This window comes from Nannospalax galili, unplaced genomic scaffold, assembly GCF_000622305.1.
Source record: "Nannospalax galili isolate Female #2095 unplaced genomic scaffold, S.galili_v1.0 scaffold39, whole genome shotgun sequence".
NCBI classification, from domain to species: domain Eukaryota; kingdom Metazoa; phylum Chordata; class Mammalia; order Rodentia; family Spalacidae; genus Nannospalax; species Nannospalax galili.
In genome coordinates, this window is record NW_008346683.1 from 6,328,658 (window position 1) to 6,344,745 (window position 16,088).

The window sequence follows — 16,088 nt, forward strand, 5'->3', positions numbered from 1 at the left end:
GAGTGGATCTTTCTGTGGTAACCAGTTCTCACTTGGAGCACAGGAAGAATACAAATGATGATGGGGTGACAAATGTCTAAAATCAGAGCTGGATATGAGAACACCATTTATGAAGCATTTTCTGAGCTGGGTGTGGAGATGGAGGCAGGGAGAGAGGGTGAGAGAGAATGAAAGGAGGTTCAGGAGAAGGAAAGGGGAGTGGCATGAGGTCGGGGGAGGAAAGCACTTCTGTGCGGCTTGAATTTCTCAGCTGCATTAAGTACAGAGATGGATAAGGGTCCACTACCTTCCCAGAAATGAGTTCCTCACAGAAATTTTCTACTTCTGAAATTCTTTATGACCCTGGGCACAGGTATAATCCTGCTATTCATACATAGCTCCTATGTGTGAGACCCAACTGGTTTTCTCTTCCTGTTCAAATCTTACCTATTCAAACAGCCAGGAAGGTAGCTCCCCACTACTGACCTAGCACATCCTATCTTTGCAGTTCTCTCCCCAAAGCCCAGCAAAGCTCACTGCTGACTACACAGTTCCCCCAGGCCAGCACTCTCAGAGCACCCCAGGAGCTGGCTGCACCTGTCAGAACCAGATTTCTACATTCCAGAGTTCCAAGAGGCTACTCTAAATCCTAGTAATCTTCCCGAGTCTAAGTAGTGTGTTCTAGCTTATATGGTTATTTGTGGTGTTTTGTGTTGTTTTGTTTTTTGAGACTGCATCTCCTTGTAGCCCCAGCTGGCCTGGAACTTGCTATGAAGACCAGGCTGGCCTCAATCTCACAGAGATTCACCTGCCTCCGCCTCATGAGTGCTGGGAGTAAAGGCACACATCACCACACCTGGCCTTAGATGTTTTTTTAAGAAGCTTTTTTCTAATCAGCAGCCTTCCTAATAAATTTTATGACATATATCTCCACTATATTTTTAACAATAATCTTGCAATGAAAAGGAATATATTGCTCAAAAAGATGTAAGCTCTTATACTGCAGGTTATTTTAAAAACTTTATTAATATCTCACTTTTCTTTGTAAAAATCTTCACATTAATATTTTATTCTCCTGTCTCTAAATACTTAATAAAGATGATAATCGTTTGCCATGAGACATCGTAAGTGGGCTGCAGGAATTATTAACACGTAAGAATCACAAGGTTCTAAATATTAATGATATCCAGTGGAAGGAAAAGTTAAACTTATCACAATACAGAAGCCACTGCTCATTTATAATGGAATTTGATGACGTTTCAGGGATGTGTTTTAATTTATTATTTTTATTTTATGTGTGTATTGCGTGCATGTAAGTGCACCCGTGTTGTGCATTGCCCACGGAGGACAGAAGAGGTTGTTGGATCCCCTGGAACTGGAGTTACAGACAGTTTTTAGCTGCCATGGGGATGCTAGGATTTGAACCTGGGTCTTCTGCAAGAACAGTCAGTGTTCTTAACCACTGAGCCATCTCTCCAGCCCCCAGGAATGTGTTTTTATTTATTCTCGAATGGCATTTTTATTTTATGGTGCTGTTACTACTGAAAGCCAACCAAAGAAGAAATAATATGGAGGGTATCAGAACCCAACCTGAAAAAAATTCCCAATGGCCAAAGCTGGGAAAATTCAAGAAACTGACGATACTGGATTAGAACCCAAAGAACAAGAAAAATACTCATGCGTCCATACTGATCTAGATAAATGATTAAAAATAAGTGAGTAAGGAGAAGGAATTAACATTCCTTAGAGAATTCCTAATGATACCTGTTGAAAGAATGAGGGAGAAAGAAATGGGTATTGGAACAGCACCAGAATAACTTCTCCAAGGAACAATCAAGGATGGGGCTGGGGTGTAGCTCAGTGGTAGAGGACCTGCCTAGCATGCACAACGCCCTGGGTTCGATCCCCAACACCACCAAAAGAAGAGAACCAAGGGTGGTTGTTCCTGATTTTTTTTTTCCATAACTGAGTTTTTCTCCATCTGAAGAAACAAAGTATACACTACACAAACCATCAAAATGTGCACATGGCTGAAACAAACTGAGCTCATTTATTTGCACTAAGATTCCACAGTTCACTGTCCCAGAGCTCCCTTTCCAGAAGCAGTGTCTGCTTGCTATGCTAGGGAGGGCAGCATGTGGCTGGGATCTTCAGGTAAATTGACACTAATCTGACTGCAACTTGCCAGCTCCCTTCTCAGTGATCCAGTGTGCAAGACATTCATCAGTACCACTGTGTCCTTTCCAGTGAGATGCAGAATGGAGAGCTGTTAGAACATCAATTAACCTGATCAATAATGTAGGGCAGTCACTGGCTTAGAGAAGACACTGAGTAAATCATCCCCCAAGATATCTATTAAATAGCTGAAATTACAGTGGGAATAGACATAGAGCAAAATACCATGATGCTTTTTCAGAAAAGATTTGTTTTTATTTATGTATACAAGTGTTCTGCCTGCATGTATGTAAGTGCACCACATGTGTGAAATGGCCACAGAGGACGGAAGAGGGTTATGGATCTCCTGGAACTGCAGTTATAAGTAGTTGTGAGCTACCATGTGGGTGCTAAGAACTGAACATAGGTGCTCTGTTAGAGTAGCAAGTGCTCTTAACCACTAAGCCATCTCTCCAGCCCCCCCCCCACCATGCTTATAACAAATACCCCAAAATTCCTCAAGGAGGTGAGCCTAATTCTCATCTTGATCATGGTCTAAACTAATAATGCACTTACAAGGAACAGAAAAGAAAGCTAGAAACTTTATGGTGGAGAGAGCTGAGAGCCCACCTAACCAAGTGATCAAGGTGAGTGTTCTCAATTGTCAGTTAGGATCATGAAATCTTTATGATGTGAAGTGATGAGGAGCCATTCCATCTCAGTGGTCCCCCTCAAAATCTATAACCCCATTCCAATAGTAAGAAACAGAATAAGGGGCTGGAGCAATGGCTCAGCAGTTAAGAGGTCTGGTTACTCTCACAGAGGACCCAGGTTCAGTTCCCAGCATGGCAGCTAACAGCCATCCGTAACTCCAGTTCCAGGGGATCTAACACCTTCTTCTGACTTCCCTGGGCATTGCATGATATAGGTATACTTATATACATACAGGCAATACACTCATGCATATAAAATAATAATAAATAATAATGATGATGATAATAAAAAGAAACAGGATAAATTCACTTTTAGGGGCATGCGCCAAGATTCTATTCAGAAGGTTTCCAAGAGTCAGGGTTATGAGAAACAAGGAAAAGCTAAAAATGAGTAAATGTAATGGGATATGATATAATCTGGGATTCAATCCTAGAACCAAAAAACAAAACGAAAGACAGTAATGGAAAAACCAATGGAATTCAGTTATCAGTTAAAGGCTGTAACTTGCAATGTTCTGTCTATACAATCCTTACATTCTTATATGTGTATATCTATATGTATGTATATGTATACATGAGTATATGTATGTCTATGTGTGTATATATGTGTATATGAGCATTCATATGTGTATATATGTATATATATGTGTGTATGTGTGTATATGTACGTGTGCCTATGTATATATGTATATATATGTATATGTGTATATGTGAATGTGTGTGTGTGTTTGCGTATGCATGCATGCAATACTGAGGATCACACCTGGACTTTCCCCCTGCAGACAAGAGCTCCACAGCTAAGCCATCCTCCATCCTTTCTTATGCTTATCTACCAACCTAAAGTTATTTGTAAATTAAAAGTTTTCCAAAGTCAATGTATTTGTTATTTTTTAATTAAAAAAAAACTTGAGTCAGGGTCTCATGTGACCCAGTCTGTCTTTAGACTTACTGCGTAACTAAGGCTGGACTTGAACTCTTGATCCTCCTGCCTCAGGCTCCCCAGTGTTGTTGATTATTAATGGTGTAACACTGGTGTTCCCCTGAGGTGCCATAGTGAGCTTGTGGACAAAGATCAGAATATGTGTTTCATGATTTCTTAGTAATTTTTATCTTTGATTTTTTTTTTAGCATTTTGATGTCTCTATGTTTATTATATGGACCAAATATAAAAGACAATACCTTTTCCTTTGGAAAAATTTCAGCTTTCTATTTAATCTATTTAACCAGAATCATCTTTATGTATTGATATATTATATTTACATGTAACAATATCACATATGGATTCTTTGAAAGTGCTGATCACTAAACTAGTCACAATTGGGCTTGTTGATGGTTGTGCTCATTCATTAAAGGAATGCCAAGCAGGGTCACTGGACCCTCACCTGAGTATCCAGCCACTCTTCCCAGCCAACTAGTCCAGCCTTGGAAGACAAAAGAAAAATGAGGAGGAACCCAATAGAGGGATGCTTTTGGAAGCCCTTGTCAAGAAACTCCAATGGACTCTCATACGAACATTTGAAAATTTCACTGTTCTGCCTTTTTTCTAGTTCCCTGTCTAGAACTTGTAATGCTAATTACTCTTGCCTTTACTTCTCCTTCACATCTCCAATTCATGATTCAAGGACTTTCTTCTCCCCTTAGAGACAAGAGTTATGCAATTTGGGAGTCTTTCAGATAGACCCACTGAAGAGGGTACTCCAATTGCCTCACCCTGCGTCCCTGTTTAGCATGGAAGAAACCAGAGCGGTCCGTGTCCCTATTCCCTATTGACAATTTGGATAACCCCTTCAGAGGATGGCGTGATAAGAATAGGAGGTAGGAATTGGCTAGGCAGTTAGGGTAAAAAGACTCCAAAGAAAAGTAGCCAGTTTCTTGGCTAAAAGTCAAAATGTCCTTGGGCCTGTTAGCAACATACTCTGTTCCAAGGCCAAAAATGTCAAAAGTATTTTGGAGCTTGTACCTAATCGTTAAAAGATTTTAGGGTTACCTCTTCAGACAGAGTAATGTTGGAGGGGAGGGAATGGGCATGGGTTTGATCAAAACACCTTATATGCATGTATGAAATTCTCAATAAAGTTTTTGTAAAAATTCAAAAAAAAAGAAGAAATCCAGATAAAGAGGGATAAAAATGTTTAATCGTTGAAACAGACTGATAAACTGAGTGATTTACATTGCAGTAATAAGTGGGTTTACATGTCATTAGCGAATTAAGAATGTCCCAGATATCTCACTAAACACCAACCATAAATCCTTTGAGACAATACAGACTTAACAATGGTAAGATTCTGTGATTACACAATGTGGAGAGGAGAGACTCAGTGACTAGGGAGTATTTGTTATATAAGCTTTAGACTAAAGAAAATAGGAATTTAATCAATATTGTGCATGGCATGCAAACTTAACCAGTTTATTTTAAAATACTGCAATATGATATACTGTCTCTAATAAATGGAATTCTCTGATATTTAAATAAAATTTTAAGCCAAATATTTATAAAGGGAAAGATAGTTGTAAGATCCCATTTACCAAATTTATAGCTAAAAATTAATAATATAGAAACAGCGAAAGAGAAGAGCCAATATATTACTTTAAGCAATTCATTTATACTGCTCTATCATTTTGTTATAAATACAGTAAGATTTTTGTTATATAAAAACTATCAAAAAAGTATCAGTGAAAAGACATGATTTCTATGAACTGTGTTGAGTGGCCAGGGTGGGAAACGCTAGGAGCTGGGTGGCCCAGGCTGGGCACCAGCCTTAACTGATCTGTCACATTATTTAACCAATTTCCACCCATGACCACAGCATTCAATTTGTACCCACAACTTTACCCCACACATGCAAGATTTGGGGGAGGTGGCAAAGCAGGAGACAACCTTTTAGAACTTCTTTGAATAGATCTGTGTGCATTACAATGTCCCCGGAGTCAAAATCTTTCCAAATTGATGAGCAAGCTATGAAAGGAATAAAGAGAAGAGAAAGAAGGAATTAGCACACTTGAAATGGTAAAACTCAGATAAAAATACACCAGTCTTAAGACCACAAATTATTTACTGATTTGCTTTTAAGCAAACCACAGATTCAATGGCCATTAAACAGGTATTTAAGATTTATTATGTGATTGGGCTGGAGACTGATGGCTCAGTGGTTAAGAGCACTGGCTACTCTTGCAGAGGACCCAGGTTCAGTTCCCAGCACCCACATGGCAGTTAACCATTAATTGTCCCTAACTCCAGTTCCAGGGAATCCAACACCCTCTTCTGTCCTCTGTAGGCACTGCATACATGTGGTGCATGTACATACATGCAGGTAAAACACTCATACACAGAAAATAAAAATAAATCAATCGGGCTGGAGAGATAGCTCAGCAGTTAAGAACATTGAATGCTCTTGCAGAAGACCCAGGTTCAAATCCCAGCACCCACATGGCAGCTAACAACTGTCCATAACTCCAGTCCCAGGGGATCCAACAGCCTCGTCTATCCTCCACGGGCATGGCATGACACAGGTGCACTTACCTACATGCAGGCAATACACGCATACACATAAAAATATTTTTAAAAATAAGATTAAAAAAATAAAATAAAATAAATCAAAAAAGATTTTTAAAAGATTATGTATATAATTCTGAATGTTGATAATATTCATATAAAGAGATCAAATCAGATACTGAAAGAGACTCATAAACTTACAATAAAAATACAGAATGATAAATAATGGCCAAATCCAGTTACATGCATGCCAGTTAATAATATAGACTGTTCATCCACAATTTCATCATGTTCTGTGGAGCTCCCCCGGCGAGGAGGAGATGCTGATGGGACCAGTCCATCCACTGGCACCTAAGAACTCATCACCTAAGCTCCTTTTTGCTAGCCTAGTCAAGAGCAAGCTTACACCATCCCCCTGGTGGATAAGATAGAGTATCTCAAAAAGCCAGAGCTATGTGGCTGTGGTTTCTACCCTAGTGTCAGCTGCATAAGAAACCACACATTTCTGTTACTGTGTAAGTCATTTCAAGATTCTGAAGTCATTGTTTAATTTAAAGTAACTAAATTAATTCATTGAGAAAATTCAGTTCAGAAAACCTATAGTGTTAGCCCCAAAATGTTTAACTCATCCTTTGCATCAGGTTTTCTTGTCCAAGGGCTGGAGAGATGGCTCACCAGTTAAAAGAGCACCAACTTCTTGCAAAAGACCCGTGTTTAGTTCCCAGCACCCACATGGTGGCTAACAACTGTCCTAACTCCAGTTCCAGGACCCCTCTTCTGGTCTCCGTGGGCACTGCACAACATGGGTACATTTACACACATGCAGGCAATACACTCTTAACACATTTTGTTTTTAAAAAAGTCCTCCCATCAAGGTTCTGCCCAATGACAGGCCCAGAAAGCCATCGCTTTAGGTGTGTCTCAGACAAGTGAACATGTATCCACTCTGGAAAAATGGACAGCTGTTCAACTCAGAGAGACTTTCATGGGATTCAAAGGAGAGGCAAAAGGGACCAGGATCACACTGATTGCTTCAAGGTACAACCAAAGAATGGATAAACAGAGAAAAGAAGGGTGGCGGTACAATAACACATTTGGACCCATGAACAGCATGGAGCTATTTTAGCCAGCTGCTTAAAGGCACGAGGGCTGCTTCAACAGTAACACCGCTTAACTGTAAAGGGGAATTTTAGATCCCCACACCACGGTGAACCACCATCACATCTCACCCTCCTGTAAGAAAGTTGGGACTGAGCACAGCCTACCTAGGATCTGTGGCAGGGCAGAGGGGCCCAGGCTCCTGACACCTGTCTACAGGACACCTCTTTCACTCAGTTCCTATGCTTTTTGAAATGCATCCTCTTTCCAGGAGCGGATGGCAGTGCAGGCTTGCTTCCCATTAGGTCACCTTTTCTACAGGAGGCAGACTGCAGAGAGTCTTCTACACAAGGCAAAACTGGCAGCAAAGCCAGAACCTTATGCAAGAAGAGGATGAACTCTATTAAAACACTAGACATAAAAATCTTAGGGAATTCTCAGTTTGTGGTTGTGGGAACTCTGGTCTAAGTCCCCATAATGCTTCCATGAGGAGATGGTGTTCTGAGGAGTAATAGTAAGCTTATGACAGTTTCCATCAAGAAACTGATTACACCTTCCAGGTTCCATTCCTCCAATGGGAAAGCATCTTAATCTCCACCTGTGAGCCTGTGTTACAGTCTCATCCCATCCCAAGCACAAACTCTAGTACTAACCTGGGCAAGAAGTTGTTTAAATACCAAAAAAATCTTATTTCTAGAAATGGAGGGGGCAGATGAAGAAGAAAAAAAGGAAGAGGAGGAGGAGGAGGAAAGGGAGGAGAAGGAGAAAAAGGAAGTACCTAGAGGAAGAAAAAAGGTGAGGAAGGAGGAAGAGAAGAGGAGGAAGAAGAGGAAAGGAAGAAGAGGAAGAGGAAGAAGAAGAGGAGGAAGGGAGGAGGAGGACTAGGAGGAGGACAAGAAGGAGGGCAATGGTGAAAGCAAATGGTGAGGCAAATGGTGAAAGCATTTATTTCATACTTAACCCTAACAGCAACCCTATGTCTAAGCAACAGATCCAAGCTATAGATTGCAAAACTGAGGCCACAAAGAAAAAGTAACTTGTCCAACCAATAGGTGGAAGAGTATGAATTCAGCACCAAGACTGACCCCCAAAGGAAAATGGGCTTTCTCGGGAGACAGCACTCCTGAAAGTAGAGGTTTCAAAAAAAGGCTGGTATCATTCTGTAAGACAGATAGAGCAGGGAGCCAAACACAGAAAGCACCACAGGATCAAGTGAGGACTACTCCTCCCCACCTACCTGCTCTGAACCGACCATGAGGCCCATCATCTCCACTGGAGCTCTGCTGCAGGTTCATTCCCTCTAGAACTCTTGGCTATCACCACCCACTGTGTATAAATCCGAATCTGACTCCCATCCCAAGTCTCTCTGACCTTTCTCCATCTGTCATTCAAGTCCTAGGCCCTCCCAAATTTGGGGCAAGAAAAGTGAGACCTGGTATTTTATACCTGGTGTTTTACGTGGCTTGTTCTTATTAAACAAATTACATTGCACTCGTAGAAGAATGAAGGGACAACCGAGTGGCTGGGAAAACCACTGACCTGAGTTAACCTCTTTATAATGAAACACTTCAGCCCACAGGAGGAGACACTCCCCAGCCTCAGGTTCAAGATCTCTTAGAAATGCACAGTGATTGCATGCAGTTCCTTCATTATCAAGGCTAAGTACATGAAGTAATTTAGAAAAATATACAGTACCTCTTAAGTGCTGAGCTATGGTGCCATCTTCCCCTAATCTTAAAGAGAAAATTAATAAAAGTTAGTGTTCAGATTTATGAAAGCTCATCCCACAAAGCTACAAACAACAGTAACACAGATGTATTTACTCATCTAAATCATAAAGCAGGGCTGGCAAGATGGCTCAGCAGGAAAGGTGCTTGCTGCCAAGCCTGTTGATCTGACTTTGATCCTTGGGACTCATATAGTGGATGGAGAGAACCAACTCCCACAAGTTGTCCTCTGCCCTCTACACACACACAAACACACACACACACACACACACACACACACACACACACTGTGGCATGTGGCCACACATATACTTATACTAAATAAATTAAAGTGTGATAAATTATAAGGTAGAGAAATAATTAAAACAAATGATAGTACATTAAAAATAATTTTATGTAACTTTCTAGCAATGTAAAAATATTAGCTAATGATCATTAAAACTATGCATTAGGGGCTGAACCAATGATTCAGTGGTTAAGAGAACTGTTCTTGCAGAGGACCCAGATTCACTTCCCAGCACCTATATGGCAGCTAACAACCATCTGTAAGTCCAGTTCCAGGGGATCTGATGTCCCCTTCTGGCCTCTGCAGGCACTGCACATACATGGTACATTTACTTGTACAAACACACCAAGCACACAAATAAAAATAAAATAAATTGATTTTTAATTTTTTTAACTATCTAATAAGGGGCGTAGGAGACGGCTGAGTAAAGGGAAGAGCACTGGGTGCTCTTGCAGAGGACCAAGGTTTGTTTCCCAGCACCCACATGGTGGTTCACAACCTGTAATTCCAGTTCCAAGGATCTCACATCTTGTCCTCTGAGGGCACTACATACATACATGCAGACAAACAGTCATACACATAAAACAAAGATAAATATTTGAAAAATAGAACTATGCATTATATAATAAGTCAGCACAGTGGTAATTTAGTCTTCACTCTTTCCATGAGCCTCACTTTAAATTTACTTAAGCATCTGCCTACAAGTCTATACTTGAGTCCACTATTCCAGAAGACTTCGTTAGCTCCATAATTAAACTATCAAAACTCAGAAAGAGAACCCCACTTCATTTAATTATACAACAGGCAGTTCTTTGTCCTTTAATCACCATACTGCTTATCAATTAATCATATTCATGCTCTAAAACTCCACCTTTGTCTTCTACAAAAGTGCCATCCACTTAATGCCAGTTTTCCATTTCACACTGATCAACACTGAAATTAACAAGAACTTAAGATCAACCATGGCACATAACCATAAATAAAAGTTTAATTTGGACTGGAATACTTTTAACGTGTGGGTGGTGATTTCAAGAAATGATTTCAATGAACAAACAGTATTTACACATGGCTCCACTGCAACTGTGTAATACATAGGTCGAATCAAGGAAGTAGAAATATAAATTTCATAGTTTTTTAAGACCAGAGAGATAACTCGGTTGTAAAGTGATTGTCGTACAAGCATTAGGACCTGAGATGAAGCCCCAGAACTCACATTTTAAAAAGCCAGGCATGGTAGCATGCACTTGTAATCCGAGAGCTGGGGAGGCAGAGACAGGCGAACAGGTCCCTGGGGTTCACTGGCCAATCAGACTAAACTACTTGGAAAGTTCCAGGTCAGGGAGAGATTCTGTCTCCAAAAGAGGGGGGAATGATGCTTGAGGAACATCTGAGGTTTTCCTCTTTGCACACACACACGCACACACACACACACACACACACACACACACACACACACACGAAAATAAGGCCCACATAATCCTTGCTTACTTTTTCGTACAGTCTTTCCTTGACTGGACACCATATTGACAGCTTCAGATGGTAAACCAACATACACTCCTCCATAGTTTCTTTAAGAAAAGAAATCAGACCTATTTAAAGGGTGCTAGAGAAAGGAGGGTCAAAATAGCACAGATCACTCCAAACAATGACGTGACTATGAAAATAATTCATGATGTTTCAAATATAATTGTTTTTCTACATTCAAAGGAAGCTATAAAAAAGCTGGATTGACTCAGCAAAATTTTTAGATATTTTACTTATAATGAGAAAGAAGAAAAAAAGTTGGGCTAAGTCAGTAACCTGATAAGTATCCAGTAACACATGGCAGGAATGGAAGATTTATGATGAATTCTGAGGTCCCCATGGTGTTAAACAACATGGATATACAAAAGTACTCCACATAGGGAGGGACGTGGAACATGAGAGAGTGAATGGAGGAGTACAGAGCAGGGCGGAGTGGACCCAGGGAGGCATAAAAGGACCGGGAAGCAGAGAGTGGGGAGGGGAAGTCCACCAGTGAGAACAGCCAAACAGTACCCCAAAGCCCAGGGTGAAAACAGACAGAGTGGAGCCACGTGCACAGGACAAAGCCCAAGCTCGCTGGGAAGCAGAAGGGACTGTGAGTCCTGACCACCACTTTTTTTAAATCTCGTGCTCCTGTATCTTCTGTGGTGGAATCCGTACTGTTGATCCTGTGCTGCAATGGGTTAAATCCAAGCAGTACAGCCAAATTCTTCACAATAAACCAGCAGCAATACCATACTTACCTCCTCTTATCATCTTCTGTTATCGAGTCTTCTGTTCTAAAAGGCCAAAAACATTTGTGATGAGCCATTTGGTGACATGCCAGACACTTCATTTTTGGTTATAAGGTGTGGGGGGGAGGCTGGTGAGGTAAAATGAACTTATCACCAAGTATCTCTATAGCACAGTATTCTGGCTTCCTTCAGCCATCACTAAAAATTGGGTAATTTTCTACATACAAATATGGACAAATTCAGCAAATGCCAAAAAGTCCAATTGCCAAACCAAATGGAGAACTGAGGGCAGTCAAGGCTGGGGTGGACACACGGGTGAGGTGTCAGGAAGCCCGAGTTTTTCAGCTGTAACACCCAGTCCCTGGGTAACTGATAGACTGGGCAGGTTGTCTGGGCCTCATCTGAAAAGTAAGGGTGTTGAAACCAGATGACCCCGCAAGCCCTCACTGTGAGTTGGGGGTCTCTCATGCTATGTGAGGGTTATAACTAAGGGTAGTAAAAGAGTTTTTTAATGCAAAAGAGTTAATGTCAATTTGATTTCCTGTCAATCTGATTTCCTTTTATTCAAAAAATGAACCATTTTACACATAATCTACTGCAGAGTGGGAAAGAAAGTTCTTAGAGAGTCTCTTTTCTTTTTTTAAATTATTTTTTTTAATTTTTTATTTATTATTTTTTATGTGTACGCGTGTATTGCCTGTGTGTAGATAAGTGCACCCATATCGTGCAATGCCCACAGAGGTCAGAAGAGGCTGTTGGATTCCCTGGGACTGGAGTTACGGACAGTTGTTAGCTGTCATGTGGGTGCTAGGATTTGAACCCAGGTCTTCTGCAAGAATAGCCAGTGTTCTTAAATCGCTGAGCCGTTTCTCCAGCCCAAGTCTCTCTTCTTTAAAATGCATAGACTCGGGGCTGGGGAGGTAGCTCCATTGTTAAAGGGTTTGCTGTGCAAGCATGAAGACCTGAGTTTGATCCCCAGAACTCACATAAAAGATAAAGCCAGGCATCATGGTGCATGCTTGTAATCTCAGCACTAGGGTCGGGGGCAGAGGCAAGCAGACCCCCAGGGCTTGCTGGCTGGCCATTATAGTCCAACTGGCAAGCCCCAGGCCAGTAGGGCGTTCTGTCTCAAAAAACAAAGTGGACAGATCCTAAAGAATAACCCTTAAAATTGACTTCTGGCCTCCACATGCAAGTGTGCACATGTATGCACATGCATGCACATGAACATACGCACATATATATAGCTCCCTGTAGCAGACTCTCTCCTTATACAAAAAGAGCCCACAATCTACCAGAATTTCTCACCATATTCTAAGAGGATCAGGAAGCTGAGCTCAGAGCCCTAGCTAGTTAGCATCCATAGGTTAGTTTTCTTAGGGAAAGTCTACATTCAAATGAGTCCAGATGACCTCAGTGTGCAGTTGGAAGGATCTCCACTCAGAACACTCACTAAACACATCCAAACACCCTCACAGAAGCTTCCAGTTCTAGAGATGGCCACTTTATGGTTTTGCCTACTCAAGACTACTCCAAACGAAGCTGTATATGCATCTGTGATTTTCTTCACTGCAAGCAGATCTGACAGGTACCTGATGAACACTACCCATGAACACAACGAATACCAATCGAGTGTGAAATCCACCTTGAGATGTAATTTGTCAAACTGAGCCCAGGACTCCAGTGTGCCATGTAATTATCAGCTTCACTGGTCTCTTGCTAAAGTTCAATCCTTCTTTAATTGAAGAGTGTCAGAGTTATACTGTATCAGAAATGTGTGGTGTTTATTGCTATGGCTTAATAAGGTGCTATTTACTGCTTTTAATTAAAATGGATTCATAAATCTTTAGTACAGATCATGGGAAATGATGGCGAGGCGCTCAGTCAAGACTACCACATGGTTTGCTGTGGCCCTATCCCGAAGTCCTCACTTGTGAACACGTAGCTGATTCGGGCTTTGATAATGTCTCATGATTCAGTCACCTAATTCGTTTTTTCACATTCAATTTCCATCTATGCACTTTAACTCTTTCTCCTTTTACCTAATTTTTCTTCAAATGCATTTTAACCTCTCCAATACAAGAAAACAGTAAATTGTTTTAAATTTATTATCAAATATTAATTATCTAATAACCTAAAATCCAATCTGTGTTCTCAGTATAAACAACTTTCATACATATAATGAGCAGGAAATGATAATGTAGTTATCCTATTTATTAGGTAATTAAACTTCAGATACAAAATTTCTAAAAAAAAATACCATAATCTGGGCATGGTAGCACACACCTGAATCCCAGTACTCAGGAGACAGGTAGGAGGATCTGAAATTCAAGCTCATTCTCAGATACATGATGAGTTTGAGGCTAGTGTGGGATACAGACCCTGTCTCAAAACTGGATAAAAGAGGGGCTGGAGAGATGGTTCAGTGGTTAAGAGCACTACTGCTCTTGCAGTGGACCCAGGTTCAATTCGCAGCACCCACATGGCATCTAACAACTGTCCTAACTCCAGTTCCAGGGAATTGGACACACCCTTCTGACCTCTTCAGGGAATTGCACTATACAGGTGCACTTACATAGATGCAAGCAATATACTCATACACACAAAATAAAAATAATTTTAATAACTGGATAAAAGAAAAAGGAATCATTGACCACTCCTTCCTGAGAGTCAGGTAAGTAATACATCAGTGCTTTCCTGCTCAACAGCTCTGATCTGTGAACATCAGTGAGAGAACACTGGAATTCACATCCCCCATAGTCCCTTTACTCAGGAAGAAAGGTGAAGAAGCCAAAACTAGTTCCAGTGAGGGATCAACTCATGGTTTCTCATAAGTGGAGCTACCTGCATGCCACGCTTGGGAAAGCACTGAGCATCCTCTCACCTCAGCCCAATCGGCTGGTGAGACTCTTCCAGGCACTTTAGTTAATGTGTTGTGTGATTCCTGCTCACCCTGATCCCAATCCTACATGACAGGAATTAACTTCCTTTTAAAGATGCAAAGCGGGATTTTCAAAGGCTGACAGAATGATCAAAGTCACAAAACTAACAGTCAGAATTTGAACCCATCTATGTGATTCCAAACCTTCGGAATCTGTGAGTCCTGCCAATTTGTATCAGAGAACTGTGCACCTTCCCCCAGCTAAGGCTCCAATTTCTACCCATCCCACTCAAGGGAAGGGGAAGCAGGACAGAAGGACAGTCCTGAGCTGTGCTGCACTAGTTTAGGTAGAAGCCTCTAGCAGCTACTAGGAACCATTGATCATTCCAGAATCTGTCTAATTTCTGTGTAATTCTGTTCCCTCCAAGTGTAAGGGTTTTCCTACACTTGGATCATCTAGAAAACCAGGTCCAGACAGAGGTTAAACAGAAGCAGCTGACTAAATGGAATCTCCTCAGAGTAAGAAAAGTTCAAGCCAACACTCAGGCACCTGCAGAAAGCAAACACCGTCCTACTTGTGTGGAAGATGGGCATACCCTCCGAGCCCAGGTGGCGTGCATCTCCCAGAGCCACACTGGTTATGGCACAGAGAGGAGGAAACAGCTCAGCCAGCCAGACTCCTGGGAAGACGAAGGCCTAGAACTGTCAAACCAGAAGCCCAATAGGGCAGTGGGATTAGGCTGCATGTCTAAAGGATACAACTTCTTGTCTATCTATAGGTGGCATCACTGCAGTGCCCAAGAACAGCCAGCCTATGAAGAACCAGAGGAAGCTGTGCTGATCGAGCTCAGAGAGCAGGAGTGGGAAAGTGTGGGTTTCCAACAGCTACCTTGCTGGCTGTCATGGAACAGATAACTGGAATGAGCCATTTTCCAACAGACGCCCACCATATATGTGCATATACACACATATAAGTACATGAATGTGTGTACACATAAGGACACATTTGTACATATACACACAATTATAAATATGTGTGTGCACAAATACATACATGCCGATATGCACAGAGGCATGAACATGCGCACACAAACACATGTGCTCATGTAAACATGACATATACCCACTCAGATGTATGCACAAACACATGCATGGAAAGGCACATACAAACACATGCACTTGCAGACATGAAAGCACACACAGAAAGATACACACAGATGCACAAGCATAAACATATACGAAGAAGCACAAACACATACATTCACAGAAATATATGCACATATGTAGAAACATGCACACACAAACATTTGCACATACATGCCCACATACAAACACACACATGCACATTCATACACTCTTATACACAGCTGGTGTGGTAGACAAACTTGCCTCTAGATCACTTCTTTTTTTTAATTTATATATTTTATTATTTTTATTTGTATGAGTGCATTGTGTGCATTTATGTAAGTGCACCCATGTTGTCAATGCCCATGGAGGCT

General features: G+C 41.2%; 1 protein-coding gene across 1 annotated transcript in view; it reads right to left on the reverse strand.

The window, feature by feature from the left end:
• Positions 1 to 4,968: 4,968 nt before the first annotated feature.
• The window catches only part of CUNH12orf75 (chromosome unknown C12orf75 homolog), a 48,859-nt gene continuing 37,739 nt past the window's right edge, over positions 4,969 to 16,088 (reverse strand). The window contains exons 4-7 of the mRNA XM_029568345.1: positions 11,718 to 11,753; positions 10,939 to 11,018; positions 9,133 to 9,170; positions 4,969 to 5,802 (exon numbers count right to left, since the gene is read on the reverse strand). Of these exons, the coding sequence (XP_029424205.1) occupies positions 9,166 to 9,170; positions 10,939 to 11,018; positions 11,718 to 11,753 (121 nt within the window). The 3' untranslated portion in view covers positions 4,969 to 5,802; positions 9,133 to 9,165. The remainder of the gene's footprint in view (positions 5,803 to 9,132; positions 9,171 to 10,938; positions 11,019 to 11,717; positions 11,754 to 16,088) is intronic.